Source organism: Vicia villosa, unplaced genomic scaffold, assembly GCF_029867415.1.
Source record: "Vicia villosa cultivar HV-30 ecotype Madison, WI unplaced genomic scaffold, Vvil1.0 ctg.002788F_1_1, whole genome shotgun sequence".
Classification (NCBI taxonomy): Eukaryota; Viridiplantae; Streptophyta; class Magnoliopsida; order Fabales; family Fabaceae; genus Vicia; species Vicia villosa.
The window spans coordinates 18,269-44,800 of record NW_026706032.1 but is presented as its reverse complement, the minus strand read 5'-3'; the positions used below and the strand labels follow the sequence as shown (position 1 = coordinate 44,800).

Sequence of the window (26,532 nt, the reverse complement as noted above, 5' to 3'; positions counted from 1 at the left end):
TCTTGGAAGGAGTATGCCCCATCTGTTCAACAATGTCATAATCACTCTTGCGGATGATCTTCAAGAACTCATTTGCTTCTTCAGGAGATGGATTTTTAGCAGCAGTCTCAACTGGTGTCTGGATGGGTTCATGCAATGGTCCTTTACCTCGGGTATCAGCATTTTGATTAGGAACAGAGGTACCAGCTGGTGCAGCAGTGTTTGGAGAGATCTCTGGAGAAAACACTCTTCCACTTCTTGTTACTTTACTAGTTCCGGCAATGTTACCCACATCAGGATTAGCGTCTTCAACAACCATGTCGACTACAAGTTCTTGTTTAACTCCTTGGATATAGACCTCGGCACCATAGTTCCAAGGGATAGCCTTATCAGAAGAATATGGAATTGGACCAGGCTTAGTGATGATCACAGGAGCCACGCGGGGTTCAGCAGAAATCTTGAATGGAGCCTTAGTAGAGATCTTTAACGGAACTTTGGAAATTACCGATACATCTTCAATCTTCAAGCCACGGGAGAAACCTTCGCACAAATTCTCTATAGAAGGAATCTTTTCAAACCTGATAGTGCAATGATCCATCCAGCCTTGAATTCCTCTTTTCAGATTCTCGCAACCATTGGGTTGGGATGCACAATAATAACAACCTGGGTCGCACCCCAGAAATAAACCGGCTTGCAGAAGCTTTTTCTTGATATCCGGAAGAGGAGTTGACAGATCTCTCACATCATAGACATGGATTGTGTCCATGATAGCATTAACGGTTTTGTCATGTTTTGGCATAGGGGTGGTAATAACATTCGGAGTTTCTGGGGGTTCGAACTCGATTTCACCAGCATCTATCATGTCTTGAATCTTATTTTTCAGTGCCCAGCAGTTATCAGCATGGTGTCCAGGACTATTGGAGTGGTACACACATTTTGCATTAGGATCATAGTTTGGAGATGTAGGAGTGACATTCTTTGGAGGATCTCTTATAGTGATCAAGTTGGCCTTTAACAGATGTTGCAGAGCTTGAGACAAAGGCATGTTGATCTTAGTGAATTGTCTTCAAGGTGCGTCTGAGCTATGCTGATACCCTTGTCTGGGGGTCTGTTGAGGTGTTGGTGCGGAGATTAGGACGGCCCCAGCAGATTGATTCTGATCATTCTTATTACGACCCTTTTGACTGTGCACAGCATTAGATTCATTCTTTACATGATATGGCTTCTTTGTAGTACTAGAGGTAGCACCTACCTGAATCTTCCCACTTCAAATACCACTTTCAACACGTTCTCCGGTCAATATGAGGTCAGTGAAACCAGATGAAGAACTACCCAGCAGGTGACTATAGGACGGGCCAGTCAGCGTACCCATGAACATGTCAACCAACTCCCTATCAGTCAAAGAAGGTTGAACTCTTCCAGCTAGATCTCTCCACTTTTGAGCATACTCCTTGAAACTCTCTTTCGGACCCATAGCCATGCTTTGCAATTGAGTACGAGTAGGTGCGATATCAGCATTGTATTGGTATTGTTTATAGAAAGCAACAGCCAAGTCTTCCCATGTATGAATGTTGGCGCCATCCAGTTGATAGTACCATTCGAGTTGGGTTCCAGATAAGCTCTCTTGGAAAAAATGGATCCATATCATTTTGTCAGCAGTGTGAGGCTGAATCTTCCTCACATAGGATTTCAGATGCATCTTGGGACAAGAGACTCCGTCATACTTAGCGAAGGTCAGGGTCTTGAATTTTGGAGGGATAACGACTCTAGAGATGAGCCCTAATTCCTCAAAATCTAGCCCAGGTACCTTCTGGATTTCCATAGCCTTCATACATTCTTCCAATTGCTTGTACCTCTCTTTAGGATATTCCTCCTCATAATAGTAGTCTCCTTCTTCATCGTCTTGCTTAGCAGAAGCGGGGTTACTCTTTGCATCAGTCTTGATGCTAGCATCATCATCTTCTTCTTCATAGTCTTTGGGAATTTCTGCTTCTTTGACCTTTTTGAGAGGGCCCTTGAATCTTCTTCCCATGTTGAGGATGCTTACTGGTTTCCTGGTCTTCTTCTCCTTCTTAGTTAGAAGGGATTTAAGCTCATCTTGCCCCTTGGACAAGTTCAGGATCAAAGCTTGGAACTCTGCATTTTGAGCCTGGAGATTCTTGACAGATTTTTCGAGATCCATTTCCTTACTGAAATAAACAGCGGAAAGATGAGAGACCTGTTTGTAAAAAACCTGTTGATGCTATGTTATGAATGAGATGTTTATGCTTATGCAATGTTTCCAAGGAATTAAAGGATTTTTAACACATATTAAAATAAAAGAAAAAAATATTAATTCTCTTGTAAAAATATAATGTTATGAAATTAATAGTTACATCAAAAGGTGCTGAAAATATAAAATAAAATATGACATAAAAATAATAGAAATCAGTCTTCGAGTCGGCGCTTTCTCTTTAAACTTTTGATCTCTTCTTTGTGTATTTTAATCATCTCGTTTCTTTCTTGGAAGAGTCTATCGATCTATTGTTCCCATGATTGTATCTGATCTGGAGAGACGAAATCCTCAATCTTCCATTTACGGGAGAAATAGTCAAGCATACTATCACGCTCTTTGGTATTGGCCACCAACACCGCTTTTTCTGCTTCAACATCCCTTAGGCGCCTTTCGAGATCATCCTTTTCTCTTCTTAAAGAAGCAATAGTAGCAGCAAGGTCTTCATTTGGAGCGGGAACATAAGGCTCCAAAACCACAGGAATGACCGGAGGGGTAACCCTTGGCACAACAGGGATATCAGATGGATATGGCATACCATACTCAACAACTCGATCATAAATCCACCTAAAATAAAGATCTGAAGGGATGTAGTTCCTTAGTCCCAATTCTCTCGTGCCTACTTTCTTTACCTTGGACCAAGCTCTAATAAACAACTTCTTCTTTCCGGTTGTATCTGAATCATAATCAAAGTTCTCCGCACTAAGGTATATGGAGCGGGGTTTGTCTTTCAAAGCGAAACCAAACTGATGTCGAGCTAATATGGGGTTATAAGTTATTCCTCCTCGTGTACCAAGAAGAGGTACATTTGGGAAATCTCCGCAACTATTAAACAAATGGGTTCCTTCAAACTCTTTTTGGTTCCAAACGATATCATCGTAAGAAAGCCTCATGACTCTTTGAACCCAAGTCCAACCTTCTTCTTTCTTTATCACGGAACGGGGTAAGTGCGAAATAAACCACTTATGTAATAGAGGTTCGCATCCAAGAATGCAACCTTTCCCTTTAGATGTTCGATGATGGATGGAATGTAACAAGTCACCCACTAATGTAGGAACAGGGTTGTTGCTGATAAAAATCTTAATGGCAATCACATCAACAATTTTGTCATAACGAGGGAATAAGACTTGCCCATAGATCAGGAAAGCGAGGACTTTTTCAAGAGCGTCCATGCTTGCAGCATTAATCAAGATTTCGGCCTGACTATACAGGAAGTCAATAGGCAAACCAGTATATTCTCCTTTATTCACCCAAGCCTTTTTGATTTCTGACCGAGGCAAATGCAATGCAGCAGCAACATCTTCCAACCTAGGAACCTCTTCTTCACCAGTGTAGGGCATCTGATCAAGTACCGGTAATCCTAGTATGGAGGAAAAATCCTCTAATGTGGGAACCAGCTGAAAGTCTCTATAAGTAAAGCAATGAAGGAGAGGATCATAAAACCGGATCATGGTGTTGAGGAGCGCTTCATCCACTTTGGTTCGTACCAGGCTGATCAATCTATTAAGAGACTCGGAAAGCACAAAAGCACCAGAAACATTATCACAAAGAATCTTTAGAGATGTAGGCACTCCCTTGAAGCTGAGGCAGAAAGGCTTACGAACTTTAATTTCCATGACTTACAAAACAAATTATGGTTAACAATCCTTTAACTCCTTGGAATGAGTTAGCCATGATGTGTATGAATGATGCATGGATGCATGAGTCACAAACACAGATAAGTCCACACAAATCACGCAATTTCTTTAGGCTCGGCTTGCATGGAGTTTGACCAGGTGGGATACCCTTCCCAAAGGTACATCTATGGATAAAGAGATTTCAACAACGGGTTCTACCAGTGACCCAGAATTGTTAGCCCCTTCTAAAGCACCCTCGAACATGGTACATGCATACCACGCAATGATACTTTAGGAAGAAACCTATCTGAGCTGTAGTATCGGGTCGCGACCATAACTTGGCATGCACCAAGAATAGCCCTCCCACTACGTTCCTAAAAAGTTAATATGGGTTAAAGGTGACTAAAGGTCCTTGAGCTCTGACGCACCCAAAGATACATGCATAAACCGCTCTCATGCAAAAGAGGTACACAATAACCAGTGGAAGCCTAACTCAAGCGCGAACTTCATATTGACCAATCCCAAGCATGCATAAGGGAGGTCTCCATGACTATGCCGCTCCTATCTTAAGTGTACTTGAATCCAGGTGTAGGATTCGTCCTTCATTTATTTCCCAAAACAGCCCTGAAAAAAATAAAGCAAGCAAAGCAAACAATAGAAAACATTTAAGTGATCCTAAACTTTTAAGGTAACCCCTCTTTTATTCGAAAAATCCCCAGCAGAGTCGCTAATTCTGTAATACGGTGGGAGAACTGACTTTTAGAAATGTTGCGGATAGCAAGAGTCGCCACCGACTTTCATTTTATCCAATTTAAAGAAAGGCTAAAAGAACAGAAAAAAACCTTTAAAAGAAATTTTGAGTTCGGGGGTAATTTATACAAAGGGAAGGTTTAAGGCACCCTTTGCATCCATGGTTTTCCATGGGCTCTTAATTGCTTAGCTCACTTTGAAATGTTTGAAAATGTTTGCAATGAATAAAGAAAAAGATTTGAAATAAGGACTTTAGCTTGTAAATAAGCGTAGCCTTTTTGAAGGTTTTTGATAAAGGGTAAGAAAAAGATTTAAACCAGAGCAAGCAATTAGGAGGTAATTACCATTAAAGTTAAAGAGTTCTTTTAGCCTTTCAGGGCTATCCATACCATTAGAGGGTAGGAAGTCCTTTTATTGGAGGTTGAAGGGTCGTCGAAATTATCGTTCACCATAAGACTGTCCCTGCCATAAAGAGGGCAGGTAGTCTAAGGGAAGGATAGAACAGTCATTTTAGGCAACCAAAGGGGACGCCTCAGCAATCGAAAGGGACTATCACATCATATCGTAGGCAACTTCGAGGGACAAGATCATATAACCGAAGGGAGCATCGAAGGGACTTATGATCTTTTGTGATGAGAATAAACTGAGGGCAACATTTGTTGAGGCATCCTCGGAATCCGAGGGACTTGACTATTCTGTAATGAAAAATCAACAAGGCAACAGGCAACAGGCAACAAGAGAGATTACCATAAAAGGTGTGTGGGTGCACAATCACGTGATTGATTCAAATATATTATCTTGTAAATTAGTTATTCTAATTCTGTTCAGAGTTGCACTCCCTAGAATTATTAACCACGCAATAATAATCAATAATAATGTTATAGCATCACAGTTTAAGTGCCTTCAAGGCCAAACAATACAAACCAGGAGCAGTTACAAAATATATCATCATGGGGAGGGGGAAAAAGCAATTTATAAGAAAAACCAGAAAACCAATAGGTTAACCACAAGTAATAATATCGGGGTTAGAAATTAAATGAGAATAAGTTTAGGGTTACCGAAGGTTTGAGCTTTAATCGGTTGGCAAACCCTGAAAATTAATGAAGGAAAAATAAAAAGGGTGAGTGCATTACAAATTCATTGGCGATTGAAGCAAACCCTATTTTAATTCAAAAGGCAAAATAAAATAAAAAAAAAGAAACTTAGCTTTTCAATCTGGTATGGCGCGTGGCTGAAGGATCTTGGTTAACTCTGAAAATTAGGCATAAAGAAGAGAAACGTTAGTGTATTAGTGATCTAATGACAAACCTCGCAACCCTGATTAGGGCATAAGTTAACCATGGTTAATATAATAAAAAACTGAAGTTAATTAATTATTGGTTTTCAACCTAATTAATTAAATCGACAAAAATATGTTTTCGATTAAATTATCTAACCCTAATAATTAATTTAATCAATTATTAAAAATATTAACCTAATTAAATAATTAAGTTAATCACCTAATTACTCTAATTTAGGTTGATTGTATAATAATATAAAAATAAAAACTTAATTTTTATTATGTAGAAAAAATATTTTTATTATTATGTAAAAAGGATTTTTAAAAGAAAAAAGAAAAGAATTTAGGTAAAAAAATAAATAAACATAGTAATAAAAATAAATAGTTAAAACTAAATTAAAAAAATAAAAAAGGAAAAGAAACTTAGCTGGATCAAGAAGCTTTGCTTCTTATTAAAAAAATGACGGAGTGGGGGATCGAACATGCGCCCCCCAACTCAACCTAGGCTCTTACCACTCCAACCACGCAACACCTTTGTTTACCATATGCTTCAAATAAGTTTTATATAAAATTACAATAATAACTGGAAAAGAAAAACACGCGAGGTTTGAACTGACCACTGGCAGGACGACACGCCATCATCCCTAACCTCTGGCCGCCGTATTAGTTGGGCTTTTACCAACGGTTTGAGCCTACGTCGCCATAGATCCTGCATTCTACAAAAACTATACGCGCAACCAAAATAAAAGGTGGAGCCATAGACGAGTTCGTCTCATCATTACGAATTTAACCATACCTGTAATTAACATCAATTCTTCCTAAATCGAAAAACCCTATTTCGTAACCCTAAAATTCAACTATGGCATATCACAGCATGAACACGTAAACCTTAAATTAATCAACCAGAAAGATTCAGAACATTATAACAAACACATGTATGCATTCTGTCATACGGTGAACTGACTTTATCGAAATGTCGCGGTAAGCAAGAGTCGCCACCGACTTTTATTTTATCCAAATTAATCAGAAAGGCTAAAAGAACAGGAAAAACCTTTTTTAAAAGAGACTGAGTACAAGGGGTAATTTATGCAAAGGGAAGGTGTAAAGCACCCTTTGCATCCATGGTTTTCCATGGGCTCTTAATTGCTTTGCTCGTTTTTGAAAAGAAATGTAGAAGAAGTGAATACGGACTTTAGCTCGTAAATGAGCGTAGCCATTTTGAAGGTTTATGAGAAAGAATATGAAAAAGTTTTAGCCAGAGCAAGGCAATTAGGAGCAATTACCTTAATAATGTAGAAAATCAGTTCTTTTAGCCTTTCAGGGTGAAAGGGTCTTTCCATGCCATAAGAGGGCAGGAAGCCTTTCATTTGGAGGTTGAAGGGTCATCGAGAATTCGTTCGCCATAAGACTGTCCCTAGCCATAGAGAGGCAGGTAGTCTAAGGGAAGGATCAGAATAGCCTTTCGTAGGCAGCCAGAGGATACCTCAGCCTTTCGTAGGCAACTTCCGAGGGTCGAGATCATGTTTAGCGTATCGAAGGCAGCATCATTAGGGACCCATGATCTTAATCGAGGCAACATCGCCGAGGTATCCTCGTATTCGAGGGACATGGCTATTCTGCAAAACAATACAAAGGCAACAAGGCAAGCAGGCAACAGGCAGCAAAGAGGTTACCCCAAAAGTGTGTGTGGGTGTAACAATCATGTGATTCGATTTAGAAAATTATCTTGTAATTAATTATTCTATGTTCAATTTCAGGGTTATCACTCCCTAGGATTACTAACCACAACAATTAATATTAACAATAATAATAGCAATATGGGGAAGGGGAAAATGAAACCAGCGGGGGAAAGGGAGAATGAAACCAGCGGGAGAAATAGAGCAATAGGTATGAACAAGTAATAATTTAAATGAGATCAAGGTTTAGTGTTACCGACTATTCAAGCTTTGGCGGTTGACAAACCCTGAAAAGGTGGGAAAAATAAATAAAACGTAGAGTGAGTGCATTATCAGTTCAGTGACAAATAAAGTTAACCCTAAATTTAAAAAAAAATGGCAAAAAGAAATTAAAATAAATATAAACAGAAACTTAGCTTTGGATTTGATCTGATATGGTTTGTAGTCGGGAGGTAGCCTCGAGCATTGACTCTGATCATCTGAGAATTGACAGAAAATGACAGGCAGTGAATGTAGAAGGAATTCATAGACAATGGGGATCCAACCCTAAAAATAAAAGGTAAAATAACATTTGAATAAGAGAAAGATCAGGACTTAGCTTTGTGAAGGGCGTGGCGCGTGATCGGAAGGTATCTGAAAGTAATCCTGAAAAAGGAATGCACAAAAATATTTTTAGTGTAGGCACGATCTTCGTAAACCCTGATCAGAGTACAAGTTAATCATGATTAATAGAATAAATGAAAGCCAAATTAATTAATTATTGGTTTTCAACCTAATCAATTAAATCGGCAAAAAGTTTGATTAAGTAACCTAACCCTAGTGTATATTTTTAATCAATGAACAAAAGTTAATTAAATAATTTAAGTAAATTAAGTTAATTTAAATAATTAAGAAACAAATTATTAAAATAAATAAATATTTTTGTTTTTAATGTTTTTATGAAAGAAAAAGAATTTTGGAGACATTTTGATTTTGAAAGGATATTAAAAGACATAAATAAACAATGTATATAGATAAAAACAAGTCATATAAATAAAATATAAAAAATAATAAAAAAAGAAATTAAAAGAAAGAGGAAACTCAGCTTGGATCGTGTAGGGAGCGTATGTGAGAGTCCATAGTGCTCCTTCAATCCTGACGCGCTGGATCACCTGGGATGGAGATCTAATGGTTGAGGAAGGACATACATCATAGTCCATCATGAGGCGTGTGTACTGGATCCACAACTGAGGTGAAACAAACAAAATGGGCAAAATTGTTGCATGACGCTGGGATCAAACCCAGGTCATCTTGGGTAAGAACAAACGAGCCTTGCCACTAAACTGGAGGCCATTCGCTGTTAGGGATTTCGCCCTTAATAATTAAATAAAAAAAAGTTAAAGAGATTTGAATCAAAGGAACCCGCTCCCAGTCTTTGTCTTCTTCGTGAAGATTTTCTGAAAAAGAACAGATACCTATAGCAACGATTTTTGTGTGTTGCTAAAGCCCTGCAACCTTGAAATTCGTTATACGATTCAAATAAATCCCAATAAATCACCCAGTTACGCTAAATACCATCCCCTGAACGCAATGAGACCATCGATTGGGGCTAATTTTATCTCTAACTAAAATTCCCCAATTTGGAACTTGCATGACCTAACAATGGTGGATCATCAAATACGCAGCCAAGCTTCAATTAAACTATACTAACAGCACGAGAACATCATAATGAATAATATTATGCAATTAAATTTCGTTTATGATGCGTAAAATGCTAGAATCGAAAATCAAGAAAAGCAAGAGAAAACCGTGCGATATATGCTTCGATGTTGTATGCTTTAGACCTCGATAGTGATTGGGAATCGATCAGGAACACTCCAGGAATGTGTTTGAACCTCCAAAAGCTTTTGATTTTCCTCCAATCTCTCAAAACGATTTTCACTTTTCTTGAAATTTTGTGAGCTTTTTACGTGTTCTCAAAGTGCTGCCAAACCTTGTTTTCGTCCCCTTTCTCATCTGACTGACTTGTATATTTATAATACTATGAATTAGGGTTATAAAATTGAAGAGAATCTCAATGAATCATGAATTTGAATTTGATTGAAACTTGATTTTTATTCTTTCTAAAATTGACCAAATATTTATTTCTTTCAACAATATCTTCTTTGCACGAATTTGGCTCCTCATCTTAGGTATTTTGATCATTGATTTTGATTTAAAACCAAAATAAATCAAATCCTTTTCATATTTTCCAAATTATTTGATTTATATCACATTTTTAATGAATTAAATTCGATAAAAAAATCAAATATTAATCCAAAATTCGTGGCTTTGAGATTGAAGGTCCTTGATGACTTGGGGAACAAGATTGGGCCATAAAAACTTGGGCTCCTTTGCAAAAGAAATCAATTTGAGGCCTTTTGTTTCACATTTTCCCTCTCAAATTTGTCCAACTTTGACAAGGCCTATCTCCCTCAATTTTTGAGGTATGGAGGAGTTATAGGACTTTTTAGAAACCTTAGAGAGTCCTCTAACCAATGTCTTTGGTCTCATATCAAAATAATTTTCCATTCTCCTTGTGTGTCCCTTTTAAAAAATGACCTCTTGTTGACTTTTGAAAAGGACCTATAATGTTTTGGTCCATATCTCTCAAATGAAGCATTTTTAGACTTGGTATGTGAGAGACAAATTTGTAGAGAATTCAATTTCCTTCAAAAAGAGCTTTGGATGGAAAATTTCTGATGTTCCATGTAGGAGTTATGGCTGGTCAAAGTTCAGTTGACTTTCTCCTATACAAACCCTAACTTAGAAACTTTTTGATTTGTCGATTTTTGATCTTTCCTTGATGAACCATGATCAATTATTTATCAAATGGTGAATGATACTTCAATATGAGGATCTTGACAAAAAATCAGGAGTTTTGACTTTACTTTGACCATAGTTGACTTTTAGGTCAACCTAGTCGACTGTTGACTTTCTGAACAATTGAGTGGCCAATCCTTTAAGCTGAGACTTGATACTTGTCATAGAGGTAATGTGAGATATCTTGGGCCATATATGATGCCTTGGAGCCATTGATTCATTGATTTTCCTTCAGAACAACAAAACCCTAGTTCTCTGAGCCTTGTTTAGGAGAGTGTATACTCAGTCGAGTATTGAGACTTTGATATTCAAATGATCTTGAGTATGAAAATGTAATGGGAAAATTTTGGGGTATGACACATTCAAAATATGTTTATGGATCATGAATCAAAGGAAAAAAGAACGAGTTTGAATATGCAAACCGTGAGTTCTACAACGTGATTCTTGTCTTGTTGATTGGATGTAAGGATTGGTAGAGCTTCAGGAACCTTTAGAGAATATGTTGGAATACTTCAAATGGCTTTAAGCAAACTGCAACGTGAAGACAGAATTTGATTTTTCCTTTGGATTTTTAAGAACTCAATTAGGGTTCTTGAGGCTGCAGCAACGTGTCTTCTAGGTTTGATTCAATTGTCTACTTATAGTGGAAGGTTTTAGGTAAAAAATTGTGAGCAAAATCTTGATGAATCAATCTTTGCAAATTTGATTGGAAACTGAGGGCAACATTTGCTGAGGCATCCTCGGAATCCGAGGGACTTGACTATTCTGTAATGAAAAAGCAACAAGGCAACAGGCAACAAGAGGGATTACCATAAAAGGTGTGTGAGTGCACAATCACATGATTGATTCAGATATATTATCTTGTAAATTAGTTATTCTAATTCTGTTCAGAGTTGCACTCCCTAGAATTACTAACCACACAGTAATAATCAATAATAATGTAATAGCATCACAGTTTAAGTGCCTTCAAGGCCAAACAATACAAACCAGAAGCAGTTACAAAATATATCATCATGGGGAGGGGGAAAAAGCAATTTATAAGATAAACTAGAAAACCAATAGGTTAACCACAAGTAATAATATCTGGGTTAGAAATTAAATGAGAATAAGTTTAGGGTTACCGAAGGTTTGAGTTTTAATCGGTTGGCCAACCCTGAAAATTAATGAAGGAAAAATAAAAAGGGTGAGTGCATTACAAATTCATTGGCGATTGAAGCAAATCCTATTTTAACTCAAAAGGCAAAATAAAAAAATAAAAAAATAAAATTATGTTAAATTAAATAAAAAAAAAAAGAAACTTAGCTTTTCAATCTGGTATGGCGCGTAGCTGAAGGATCTTGGTTAACCCTGAAAATTAGGCATAAAGAAGAGAAACGTTAGTGTATTAGTGATCTAATGACAAACCTCGCAACCCTGATTAGGGCATAAGTTAACCATGGTTAATATAATAAAAAACCTAAGTTAATTAATTATTGTTTTCAACCTAATTAATTAAATCGACAAAAATATGTTTTCGATTAAATTATCTAACCCTAATAATTAATTTAATCAATTAATAAAAATATTAACCTAATTAAATAGTTAAGTTAATCACCTAATTACTCTAATTTAGGTTGATTGTATAATAATATAAAAATAAAAACTTAATTTTTATTAAGTAGGAAAAATATTTTTATTATTATGTAAAAATGATTTTTAAAAGAAAAAAGAAAAGAATTTAGGTAAAAAATAAATAAACATGGTAATAAAAATAAATAGTTAAAACTAAATTAAAAAAATAAAAAAGGAAAAGAAACTAAGCTGGATCTTGTGCTGCGGGTCCATGAAGGTTCATGGTAGGCCTGTGAGACACGGAGCGTGGGATCTGGGAAGGATGATATCCTACAGTGTTGACTTGAGGTTGCATTGTGAGGTTCCATGGACACCACGCACTGGATCAAGAAGCTTTGCTTCTTATTAAAAAAATGACGGAGTGGGGGATCGAACCTGCGCCCCCCAACTCAACCTAGGCTCTTACCACTCCAACCACACAACACCTTTGTTTACCATATGCTTCAAATAAGTTTTATATAAAATTACAATAATAATTGGAAAAGAAAAACGCGCGAGGTTTGAGTTGACCACTGGCAGGACGACACGCCATCATCCCTAACCTCTGGTCGTCGTATTAGTTGGGCTTTTACCAACGGTTTGAGCCTTCGTCGCCATAGATCCTGCATTCTACAAAAACTATACGCGCAACCAAAATAAAAGGTGGAGCCATAGACGAGTTCGTCTCATCATTACGAATTTAACCATACCTGTAATTAACATCAATTCTTCCTGAATCGAAAAACCCTATTTCGTAACCCTAAAATTCAACTATGGCATATCACAGCATGAACACGTAAACCTTAAATTAATCAACCAGAAAGATTCAGAACATTATAACAGACACATGTATGCATTCAAAACATGTTTATGGATCATGAATCAAAGGAAAAAAGAACGAGTTTGAATATGCAAACCGTGAGTTCTACAACGTGATTCTTGGCTTGTTGATTGGATGTAAGGATTGGTAGAGCTTCAGGAACCTTTAGAGAATATGTTGGAATACTTCAAATGGCTTTAAGCAAACTGCAACGTGAAGACAAAATTTGATTTTTCCTTTGGATTTTTAAGAACTCAATTAGGGTTCTTGAGGCTGCAGCAATGTGTCTTCTAGGTTTGATTCAATTGTCTACTTATAGTGGAAGGTTTTAGGTCAACAATTGTGAGGAAAATCTTGATGAATCAATCTTTGCAAATTTGATTGGAAATTGATTTTAAAAGTTCCTAAATATGGCCAAATCTCAATTTTTTTTCTCCCAATCCCCTCTTGCACGAAATTATATTGATAATATCACTTTAATGATGATTGAATTAGATCCTTATAACATCTCTAACAAAATATTTGATTTTCCTTTGATTTACTTAATTTTTAATCATCTTTAAAATGAATAAAAATTCATAATAAATCAAATAAATCACATAATTTCATGGCAATTGGATTTTGAATCTTGGATAACTTGTAGAATAAGATTGGGCCAAAAAAGATTGGGTCCCTTTACAAGAAAACTCAATTTGAAGCCTTTTATTTCACATTTTCTTTCTCAAAATTGTCCAACTTTGACAAGGCATATCTCCCTCAATTTTTAAGATATGGAGGAGTTCTAGGACTTTTTGGAAACCTCAAGATGTCCTCTACAAGCCACTTTGGAATCTTCTTTTTCATTTGAAGAATTTATCTTGATGATATGAGCTATGACAAAAACTGCTTTTTGTTGACTTTCAAAAAGGACCTATAATCTCAAATGAAGCATTTTTAGACTTGGCATGTGAGAGACAAAGTTGAATAGAATTCAATTTCCTTCAAAATGAGCTTTGTATGGGAAATTTCTAATGTTCTATGTGAAAGTTATGGCTAGTCAAAGTTCAGTTGACTTTCTCCTATGAAACCCTGATTTAGAAACTATTAGGTTTTGTTGATTTCTGAACTTTTCCTTGATGAATCATGATCAATCCTTGATAAAATGATGAATGACACTTCAAAATAAGGATGTTGACCAAAAATCAGGAATTTTGACTGTACTTTGACCACAGTTGACTTTTAGGTCAAACTAGTCGACTGTTGATTTTTTGAGCAATTGACTGGACAATCTTTGGAATTGAAGCTTGTACTTTTCCATAAAGATAGTTTGAAACATCATGAGCCATATGAAATCCATTGGAACCCTTGATTCATTGACTTTCTTCAGAGAAGTCAAAACCCTAGTTCATTGAGCCATTGTTTAGGAGGGTATATCTTTAAGCCTTGAACTCTGGTATGAGCTTGAATAGGAGAAATGAGATGGGAAAATTTTGGGGTATGACACTCACGAACCCCCTTACACAAGGATATGATGGTGTTTTACAACTATGATAATACAAGAAGGAAGATATGATCATTTGCATCCACTCCATTGAAATGTTGAGGCTGAAGTGGCAAAGCTTCCTTCCCAACGGTAGATTGAAGCGGTAAGACTTCTCTCCAAAAAATAACTGAAATCAATTTGGTTAACAATATAACCAATAACCTCTTGAGATTTTAACGGGTTAGTCTTCTAACCTATGATTTTAAACGGGATAACTATGAATCTCATGGTAAGTCCATCAATATTGAAGAAATTCATCCTTTAAATGAACAAGGCTTTATAATGTCCTTAAGGGAAGTTCACCAATATTAAGGATCTTCAGCCTAACTAAATATCAAAAACTGATCACACAATCCACAACCAAAGCTTTTAACAGATTTAGCTTCCAACCACATATTTTTATTCCTAAGTGGATTGTGTTCATCCAAGATGCATAAATAACATTCTTGAAGAACTAATATAATGCTACCCATGCAGAATTATAAATACACCTCACTCACAAAAGATATTTCCTCACAAAAGCATTTGGCTGTAAGAACTAGTGATAGAAAGTGAAAACTTAGAGAGAGAGAGAGAGAGAGAGAGAGAGAGAGAGAGAGAGTGTGTGTGTGTGTGTGTGTGTGTGTGTGTGTGTGTGTGTGTGTGTGTGTTAATACATAAATTGAATTCTGAATGATATGAAATGAGAAATGAGGCATCTATTTATATGCCTCAAATCCTCCAAAAAGGAAACCTAGTTGAATAAAAAATGATATTTACTAATCAATTAGATCATTTAAAGGTAATGACTATGAGTTCTGAAATAGGTATATATATATATATATATATATATATATATATATATATATATATATATATATATATATATATATATATATATATATATATATATATATTTTCTTTTTAAGGTTTATTCTTTTCAAAACATTTTATAAAAAGATTTTAAGTGTGTGTGGTTATAGTAATCTACTTCTATAAAGAAAGACTTTTGCGTTTACAAAAGTTTCACTCACTTATTAAATTGGAATAAATTCCCTAATCCTGTGTCTGATGTATTTATCATGTTGCCCGCGGGCTTAGGATGTAAATAGTGAGAAAGTTAGTATTAATATTTTATGCATTGTAATGTATTATGTAAAGTAATTGTTATCACTGCTGGTCTTGTGTAAAATTCTTAATTGAGTTCTTTTAGTAGTTAGTTTTTAAATAGGATTAAGATAATATTTATTGTTTATTTATTTATTTTGATACCTTTTTTATTGTGCTTGAGTTTATTTCGTTTTTTTGTTGTAATTTTTCTTTAAGAAATATTGAAGTTCTATTGCGCGTTCTTAAAAAAAATCTTTTGTCGACCTCTTTGGTAATAATAAAAGAATTTGTAAATTATGTAGTAAATCAAATTGTAAAATAAAAAATATACCGGCTTATCAACTTGTTAGTAAACGGAACGGACTTTACTTTTAAGCTCGAACACCTAAATTGACCCGTCCCGTACCGCCCTATTTTTTGACAGACTTAAATGGAGCAGGCCGCCCGCTTTACCACCCTAATCGAAATAAGTATAGTCTTTCAAAATCTTAGTATATAATTTTAGTATAGTCTTTTTCATTTATGCAATATACTAGAAAATCTCAGTATAGTCTTTTTCATTGATTCAATATACTAAAAAAAAAATAGTATTTTTCCCAAATGAATAATTTTAGTAACTCATTTCTTACCCACATTTATTACAAATGATTCTCTAACGCCTTGTAACCAATACATCTTCTTGTCGTTATACTAGTCATCCCAGCCAGATAAAAAACAATTGAGTGCTCCAAACATAAAACTAAACATTTATTAAATTTCCTACAAATTTCAATTATATCTCATTCAATCCTTATACTAGTTACATTTCCCAATTGTATATCTTTCTCCATTCTTAACCTTTTTTTTCACTTTGCTCCACTTAATGTGTCTCCTCCATTGATAATTGTCGTCCAAGTATGAAGGGTAGTTGCCAATAAAGACTAAACTTTAAAAAGATTATAATTTTATAGATATACAACAAAAAAAAATTAATATTAATTAACGATGAGACACCCGATTCGACTGATTTAATAATTATGTAATTTTATTATAAAAACGGATTTATTTAACCAAATCATATGATTTACTTCGGTTTACTCATTATGTTCGACTAATAATCCTATAATTCGATCAATAAATTAGTGGTCTAATCCCTTGACTAGTTTAATGATGGGTCTGATTATTTTTAAAACATTGGTAACAAAATGTCCCACTCATATACTCTCTTCTAAACATGAGTTAGTCTTAAGTTACATAATCAAAATTTTGAATCATTGGAGGCAAAAACAAAAACAAAAACTAGTATTGCAGTTGAAGTGGGACCATAATCTTAAATGTAAAATGTTTAAACAAGGAGACACGTAAATAAATTCACCGTCGGTTTCTCCAAAACATTTGTTTCCGCTCCTTGATCATCATTTTCCCATCTCTTTCTCTTGAAGCCAGAGAGACACACACACCATGGTTGCAGAGGTAATAATTCCATCCTTGACTTTTCCTTTCACACTTTCTTCTCTCATTCATCATCACTATTCTCTTGTCAATGAAAGATCAAGAAATTTTTGTGTATGTTTAATATTATTGATCCATAAATGTCAATGTTTTTGAACTACCTTAGTGTATAAATATGTGAGACACAGATCCTATGTTGTTCAATAATTGTTAGTATATTGCATGCTAGATTTTATGAAATGTTATATGTGTGTTTTTGTTTCTGGGAGTTTACATTAACATGATTTTGTAATATTTTTCCAATGACCGACACTAAAGAAAATATCTCATTAGTATGATTTGTAAGGATCATAATAATAATAGTACTAGTAGTTGTTGTTAAATCAGTAATCACATGATTTGATATTAAATCACTAAAATCCATCAGAGTTTTTTGTTGTCCTCACTTGATTCTAAGAATGTAAACTCACATATCAAACCCAATAATATCATTATCAACATGTCCTTTTTTTATTGTACAACAAAAAATGGGGTGAAAATAACAATGGTCCCCTATCTAGATGATCATTATTTGACAATTTTGGCATCTAAGCTTTTTTTTTTAATAGTTGAGGATTCATAGTTGTCGGTTTATAAGCGATGACTGTTAGTTTATAGTTGATAATTAATAATTTATAGTTGATTGCTGATAAGTTAGCTGATAGTGTATAGCTAATAGTTGATAATCGAAAGTTTATAATTGATGATTGATAGTTTATAGTAAATGAATGACTGATAACTTATAGCTGATAGCAATAGCAGATGAATGACTAATAACTTATAACTGATAGCAATACCAGATAAATGACTGATAACTTATAGCTGATAGCAATAGCAGATGAATGACGGATAACTTATAGCTGATAACAATGACAATATCCTATGTTGATATGTCAGAATGATGAAATGGTTACTGGATGGCCACTTGGACTTAGCTTCATGAATATGAGACTTAGAGTTGTGGAATCGCTTCCACCACCAGCAGCTTCTTCTTCTTCAGTGGAACCACCATATCAATTGCACATACCATCCACAAGCTTCTCTTCATTTTCAACCTCTAATCTCGATACCGAGGTCTCGTTTTCTTATTCCTTTCTCAATCAAAATTATGAAATTATTCTAGAAACTTTTTTCAGCTGCTTACAGTTTATTCTGTTTCATTGCAATAACCAGTCCACAGCATCATTCTTCCAAGACAAGAGTGTCTCACTTGCACAGCTGCTTGGATTTAGAACAGATGACAGAGGAAGGTTGTATTTCCCTAAGTCGTTAAGGTTTGAAGAAAGGAACATGATACTAGAAAATGGTTCTTGTTCTAATGGCACCAAAGTACAAGAAAAGGATGTTGCTAAGGTTATTTGTATACCTGTGCTACTTGATGCATTGCTGAAGATTATAAAGAGTAAGAAGAGTTCAAGAAACTAGGATATGATTGATTAACACGATTGAGAATGCAGATTCATAATTCTGTGAAGATTTCAAGTCATTTCAGCTGGTTTTTGGTAATTGTCATCTATTGTATAACTTTCCCAATTTCTTTGTAACTTGGAATTAGTTCTTAAATATGTGAATATAATATTGAGAGGGTTACTTTTTAATTTTTTTTGACATTTGACTTTAATAGAAATTTTGAAAAAAGAAAATAGTTGAATTTAAATTTTGATTTAGTAAGATTTTTTATAGGGAATATTGGAATGATATTTATATTTATAGAAAATTACATAGGAATGAAAAGTAAAGAAACAAAAAAATATGTCAATATTTTAAAAAGGAAAATGTTTATTAGTAAGAAAATGGAAAAACAAGAAATGCAAGAATAGATCTCAACCATTCATTATCATCACAACCCCCATGATCCCTATTAAAAAGGAAGTTAAAATTAAAATTAATTTAAAATTTATCACTAAAATAGTGGCACATATTCATTCTTACATTTCTTCTTCAAATTGCTTCGTACTAAATAGCACTATTCTTTTAAAAATTACATCCATAAATATAATATTGTATAGTGATACATTAGTAAAAACCCACAACACAATAGAGCGATATGAGATTAGCCCTTATTAGGTGTTTGCCCAAAAATATGTCTCTTAGGTATGATCTCCACTCAGTAGGTTGATACGAGATTAGCCCTTTATTAGGTGTTTGCCCCAAAACATGTCTCTTAGGTATGATCTCCACTCAGTAGGTTGCTCATCCTGAGAGGAAATATGGATTGTGACGTGAACGTAGTCCTTAACCATGTGTGGGTACTGGATGTTGCAGCAATCCAAATTCCATAAAGGAGATGCACGCCGATATGGATAAGTTGCGCCGCCAAAATCAAACTCTGGAAGACAACGTCCTCGTCATCCAACATTGTCAATAGGAGGTTACCCGCCACAAACGAGATAGAAGTGCTAGACCCCTTATCCACTCTCAAACGAGATATAGGAAGCTTCTATTTCCGAAGGTTTCAAGTCTCACTCCTTAACAAAGTTTAATGGGTGTGGCAACCCTTATGAGCATCTCGCCTCCATTAACACGCAGATGACTATCATCAAAGCACTCAATTCTCTAAAATGCAAGTTTTTTTTTGCACTTTTAGATATGCAACCTTACGATGGCACGTGTGCCTACCCCGAGCTTCCATTGCAATTACCATGAGTTGGTAAAGAAACTCATGCACTAGTTTGCAACATGTCGACATAGAAAGATGACAACCCCCAGTTTGTTTAACATTCAGCAAGACCCTCAGAGTCATTGAGGGAATACCTCACTTGTTTCAATGAAGCCACTCTAAAAGTCGTCCACTCGAACTAAGAAATGTTCCTAGGAGCATTTAAGAATGGTCTCAAAGTAGGGCACTATAATGGGTTGTGATCACTAGAATGCCCCAGACTACTTTCAAGATTGCCCACTGACCCTACAAACCAACACGGATCTTTTTAGCATGTTTTGTCCTCACTCACATGCATTCCAAGAAACTTCCCAAAAGTCCACCCATCCAAATACTACTCCAAGTCAAACACACTTAATTGTGGAGTTATTATCTATTAGACTACCAAAAAAGATGCATCTTGTTGGTATAGGTAGTACCAATTAATCTTTATAAGCATTCCTTCAACCATGCAGTCTCATACCTACATAATCTCAGGATCCTTCTCATTCTGATGTGAATTCATCGACCAATCCTCACCCTCTTTGGTCCTGTGAGTTTCTCATCTTCATCCCTCGTACAACGAAAACCACTCTCCGCCCTTATTAGCCTTAGTTGTTACATGTCCACCAGATTTCACTTGGTTTGTTCCCGAACCACATCGTACTGAGAGATGTCTACTCTAATACCATTTGTAATTCCCCAGACTGCTTTCAAGATTATCGACAAACACCAAAAACCAACACGGGTCTTTTCATCATATTTTGTCCTCACTCACATGCATTCTAGGAAACTTCGCAGAAGGTCACCTATCCAAATACTACTCCAAGTCAAGCACACTTAATTGTGGAGTTCTTATCTGTTAGGCTACCGAAAAGAAGATGTATCTTGTTGGTATAGGTAGTACTAATTAATCCTTATAAGCCTTCCTTCGATCATGTAGTCCCATACTTGCACAACCTCAGGATCCATCTCATTCTGATGTGAATTCGGCGACCACTCGTCACCCTCTTTGGCCCTAGGAGTGTCTTATTTGCATCCCTCATACAATGGAAACCACTCCCCACCCTTGTTGTTCTGGGTTTTTAAAATCATGACTCATAGAGTCCTTATTTCCCAGTTGTTGTCTTCTTTTGTTAATCATTGTTTTCTCAAGTTTCTTTTATCCACCATGAGACAATCTATGCAAGTATTTGTTTTTTTTTTGCCTTGTTCAGCTTTCCTGCTTCAATTTTAAATTCTTATAAACATAAGAAAAATATTAACTTTCATGGTTGTATCTATAAAGCATAAGCATAAAATTATTAGAAAATAAAATTAGTACTAACCAGGAACTCAGAACTACGAGACTTCACAAACTTTTTCCAAACCTTCTTGTCAAGAAAATTATATTTCACCCACGGATGCCCAGGATCAGGCTTAGGATCTCTAATGTAGTCATGTGTGAGTCGTGACTTAAAGCTTCTCCAACACGTACCAGTATAATAAGTGATCCACTTTTTTCAACTTATATCACCGGAAAACTCAAATGTCAACTACAATTACATCAATAAGTATGTATAAGTAATTATAGAAAGTAATATTGAATCGATAAAATTAAAATTAATACCATAACGTCTGTACATATGCTCTCTCTCACCTACTTTGGTGCATCTTTCTAATCATCTATCAATATTTGCAACGTCCAAGGAATGCAACATAAATCTTAAAAAATGAAGAATAAGGAGCATCAACTATCAAATATACGACATTAAACTCGATCAGAAATTTGTTACTCGAGTTTTAGACTTTTGTTAATTTAGCCATCATTATGACACCTCCTTGTTTTTTTTTCTTTCTATTTTCCGTCTATAGATTGAGAATCATTTGTACGAGTTTCATTTGTATAAGTTTCGTCACTACTAGATGAAGAAAAGGCATTTTATCTTCAAAGACAACAATATTAATCCAATCTCTTAACCAAACAAATGTGATCATACACATTCAACAACAACACCAACAACATAAACATAAAACATTCAACATCAAGACAACAATATAATCATCATTCGCAATGGCATAAATAACATAAACAATAATAGCAACAACTACATAAACAACAACACCAACAAAAACATGAACTACAAACTCTTTCATCTAACCACATAATACTTTTTCTGCATATAACCATGAACAATAACAACATAAACATTCAAGAACAACAACAACAACAACAAAAAACATACAACATCAACACAATGGCAACTAGAGTTTAGTGTAGATTCATGGTGAAAATGTTTACGTACGAAAAACATGATGAATAAATAAAAAAGCTAAATAAATGTTTTTAGAGTCCTTGATCTTGCACCTGTTGAGGAATTCAATGAGTTCTTCCTCTGCTTCGGGATATACCATTTTCATCTGTTCAGTGTAACTGTCCTCATCAACCATTGTGTTAAGGTCTTCAACATCGATCATCAGCACCTCTACGAGCTCGATAAAGTGCATCTTCATCCTTGGGGTCTGAGTCTCCTTCCACCTGAGGCTTTTGTTTTTTAGTGAACTTCAAACTTCTGTCCTTTAGGGCGTTCTATACCAGATCCCTGAAAAAAATACATTGAGAAATTTTGTGACCAAGGAAATTATGAAATTTTCAAAAACCTTTTTTCTTTCTTTGTTCTAATGGTGGAGTCTTAAGCCCTTTTGATATTATGATCTAGACATTAAAAACTATTAGGTTAAATATTTCGTCACACTTGGTCACATCAAATGTGTATATCCTCATAACAAACTTCTCATTTTTACTAGGTTCCGTGGGATTTTTCCGTTTAAAGGTTTTAAAACCTTGCAAACTTAAGGAGGTCCCGACTTTAATTATGCCAAATTAATCTCACTTTCCTCGACATGTTCAGAATCTTATGTCAAATATTTGGTCAATTTCATCTACTTCAACGTAGCCTACTTTTTCTTTTTTGTGGTACTTATTTGACATAGCCTTCTCAATTTTCAAACATTCGACCTGTCAAACTTTGTCTGTTAGTTGAGTCATGTCTCTCAAATACTGGGTGTCTAACTTCTTCTTGATAGAATAGTCCAGACCCCATACTGACAGTTTGACTAACTCATGTTCAAGCACTTAAGTGAAACACCTTTCCTTCATTATCCTAAACATATTGAGGTAATCATCTATTGACTCTACCAATATTCGCCTTACACTGGCTAACTCTTTTGGGCTAATCTTGTGTTAGAACATAGTTTGGTTCTAATCATAATTTAGTGTTTTGATGATAACAAGCAAACAAATTTTGTATAAAGCAAACATGGTACTCTAATCATACGTTTCTTATTTTAGAAGATGTATCAGTACCAACAATCAGAACTTGGCACTTATGAGAAGCTGGAGAAAGGCAAATTATGATACTGCACTAGAACACTGCAAACATATCTACAACAGAAGTTGAAGAATAAGGTTGAACAGAAGATCATAAGGAATGATTCAAATTAATACCGTTGAAAGCAACTTCTGATACTGCACCAAAACGTGAACACATCCACAACAGAAGTTGAAGAACAAGGCTGAACAGAAGATCATAAGGAATGATTCAAATTAATGTTGTTAAAAACATAATCATTAGCAAAACGGCTGCAACACTACAAAAGCGTAATTTCCAAGACTAATTGAAAAAGCTATCCACATGCAAACCCTTGGAGAAAATAAAAGCAAAGACAACACGCAAACCATTTAATGTTGCGTACAAGTGTTGAAAATAACGGTCAAGAATTCTGAAGCTATATATACTCATGATTGTTTGAAGAAGAAATAGAGCACACACACATAAGAACACTATAACTCTGAAATATCATCAAGTGTGAAGAAAAATTCTCTGAAGCAAAAACTCTCATATCCATATTCTGAGTTCATTACTTTGTACTTAAACTTAGTGAAATATCACAGTTGTGATTACAACTTTTTAGAATCAATACTATACACTGTCATCAGAAGTTACGTGGTAATTGAATACTTGAGAGACCAGTTGGGTCAGAAGTCTCAAGAAGTTTAGGACTAGTTGAGTCATAGAAGTTGGTTAGTCACAAACAGTGTGTTTATGCAAGATTGTTAGTCACCAGCAGTTTGGCTCGTGCACTGTATTGTGAGTCACGGCAGTTGGTCGTGTAAGTGTAATCAAGTTTTGATTATAGTGGATTAAGTCCTCGCTGAGAGAGGCAAATCACCTTGTTGAGGGTGGACTAGAGGCAGCCTTACTGAGAAGATGAACCAGGATACAAATAACTGTGTTCTGTCTATCTTTCCGTCATCAAGTTTTTTTTAAAGAATCACTTATTCAACCCCCCCCTTCTAAGTGTTTTCTCAACCTTCATCTTGGACTGACCAATGTAAAATTGCTCATAAAATACCCTTTCTAGTTGATTCAAACTACATATGGAACATGGGAGTAAATTAGTAAACATAGAGAAGGAATTTTTAGTCAAGGAATTTGGGAATAATTTCATCTTCTAATTCTCATTATTGGCTAAATCTTCTGCCTCTAATTGATACCTAGCCACATGTTCGACAGTGGACTCATTAGTATTCCCTGAAAATGTAGTGAACTTGAGGATTTTCCAACACCTTGGTAGTTTAGACTGCAATACATAATTAGATAATGCAAAGACAAAATTTGGCCTGTGTAGGCCAATATTGAGGCCATTCTAGGCCAAAATATGTTGGACCACATTGGTTATGCTGCTTTGCCCCCCAAAATTATTTTGTTGGACATTTATAATGACATGGTTTGCATCTCGATTCCTATTAACTAAGACCACCTTTGGGCCATTTCAACCTACATTATCCCTAATTACTCTAAGTATGGGAAGCTCAACCTGTTGGGCTCAACTTGTTGTTGCTCTTGATTATAAGGTAACCATGTATTGTTTGGGACCTCTAAAGTTTGAACAGTCCCATGATTCTAGATTTGCGGTATTGGTCAAATAGGCACTTGAGGAGCACCAAAGAAATTTGCAATTCGACGCATTTAATGAGCCATTGCTGATAACTATGGTTTGTGTTTTTAAGCAAGGGATTGAACATAGTACCAATTTGCTGTGTGAGAATATTCACCATATCATGGTTACTCTCATCCATTTATTGCCTCATAGACAAGAGGGAACCAGTGGTTAAAGATGGTATAACTTAGGGGGGCATACCCTATCCCTCCTTGTGATTCAGCCATACGACTAGGATTGCTTATTGCAGATCGTGAGGCCAAGTATGGATAGATAGGAGATGCAATACCCATTGCATTATATGCATACATAGACGCACTAGATTGTAGGCTTGCTATCATCATTGTTGGCATGCCATAAAGATATTCCCTATTACCCGGAGGTAATGTATAACTTAAGGGAACAAATGTCATATGGTATCCTATTATTGGTAATGTGACCCTGGGAGTAGATGGAACACTTGTTCCTTGTGGTGGAGCAACAACTAATTCTAGTGATATCGTTGACACTGATATCTGACTTATAAAGTTTGGCATTTCTCCAATAGTTGTTGAAGTTCCTGTATTGTCAATTGTCATACCCCAAAATTTGCCCATCATATTTTACTGTTAAGCTCATTCAAGTATCAAAGACTCAACTGAACATTCTCCTAATCAAAGGCTCCTAAACTAGGGTTTTGAATTTCTTGGTGAAAAAGGATAAATCAGGGTCTCCAATGGACTTCATATGACTCCTTAGGTCTCAAACTATCCCTATGACCAAATTCAAGCTTCAGTTTCCAAGATTGCTCAGTCAATTGCTCAAATAGTCAACAGTCGACTAGTTTGACCAAAAAGTCAATTGTGGTCAAGATACAGTTAAAACTCCTAATTTTTGGTCAACATCCTTATTTTGAAATAACATTCATCATTTGATCAAGTTTTGATCATGATTCATCAAGGAAAGTTCAGAAATCAACAAAACTCAAAGTTTCTAAATTAGGGTTTTTGACCTAAAAGTCAACTAAACTTTGACCAAACATAACTTTCATATGGAACATCATAAATTTCCCAACCAAAGCCTATTTTGAAGGAAACTGAATTCTCTACAACTTTGTCTCTCTAAAGTCAAGGCCAAAAATGCTTCATTTGGGAGATATGAGCCAAAACATTACAGGTCCTTTATGAAAGTCAACCAAAAGCAGTTTTTTGTTAAAGCCCGTATTATCAAGATAAAAGCTCCAAATGGGAAAAAGGTTCCAAAGTGGCTTGTAGAGGACATCTTGAGATTTCCAAAAAGTCCTAGAACTCTTCCATTTCTTAAAAATTGAGGGAGATATGCCTTGTAAAAGTTGGTCAATTTTTGGTAAAAACATGTGAAGCAAATGAAGATCAAAATGAATTTTCTTACAAAAAGGCCCAACTTTTTATGACCCAATATTGTTCCTCAAATAACCGAAGAGATCCAATCTGAATGCCATTAATTATTTGTGATTACTTGATTTTATGTGAATTTTTTATTCATTAAAAATCAATTTAAATCAAGTAATTAAAGAAAATATGCAAAAGATTTGTTTTGGTTTTATTTTCCAATCAACTTCAATCACATAAATGACAAATATTGGTCTAATTTTCGTGCAAGGAAAGATGGGAAAGAGATTGGATCAAATTGGCCAAAATTGGAAATATTTACAAATCAAGTTTCAATCAAATCCAATCTTGATTCCATGAAGATTCATACATGTTTTAGTGACCTAAATGGCTCTCCTATAAGTACATAACAGTTCCAGATGCCAAGGATAAGGATTGCAGCCTAGAAGAATTCGTGCCAAGTGTAATACGGTGAACTGACTTTTATCGAAATGTTGCGGTAAGCAAGAGTCGCCACCGACTTTTATTTTATCCAAATTAATTTAGAAAGGCTAAAAGAACAGGAAAAACCTTTTAAATGAAAATAGGGTTCGGGGGGTAATTATGCAAAGGGAAGGTGTAAGGCACCCTTTGCATCCATGGTTTCCCATGGGCTCTT

The 26,532-nt window shown here is 35.3% G+C and overlaps 2 protein-coding genes across 2 annotated transcripts; one reads left to right on the top strand and one right to left on the bottom strand.

Annotated features, from left to right (window-relative positions):
- Window positions 1-2,499: 2,499 nt before the first annotated feature.
- Window positions 2,500-3,867, bottom strand: LOC131639808 (uncharacterized). The gene has a single exon (XM_058910263.1). It carries the CDS (start codon window positions 3,865-3,867, stop codon window positions 2,500-2,502), a length of 1,368 nt encoding a protein of 455 aa, XP_058766246.1.
- Window positions 3,868-16,700: 12,833 nt separating this feature from the next.
- Window positions 16,701-18,489, top strand: LOC131639806 (uncharacterized protein At3g17950-like). Its single transcript, XM_058910262.1, has 3 exons — window positions 16,701-16,886; window positions 17,802-17,978; window positions 18,078-18,489. Exons 1-3 carry the CDS (start codon window positions 16,875-16,877, stop codon window positions 18,327-18,329), a joined length of 441 nt encoding a protein of 146 aa, XP_058766245.1. The 5' UTR covers window positions 16,701-16,874; the 3' UTR covers window positions 18,330-18,489.
- The last annotated feature ends 8,043 nt before the right edge of the window (window positions 18,490-26,532 follow it).

Excerpts from the sequence above, each read along its gene's own strand:
- LOC131639808 (XM_058910263.1), bottom strand. The coding sequence starts at position 3,867 with ATGGAAATTAAAGTTCGTAAGCCTTTCTGCCTCAGCTTCAAGGGAGTG.
- LOC131639806 (XM_058910262.1), top strand. Across the intron at positions 17,979-18,077 it reads CCTCTAATCTCGATACCGAG|TCCACAGCATCATTCTTCCA; the intron begins GTCTCGTTTTCT and ends TGCAATAACCAG.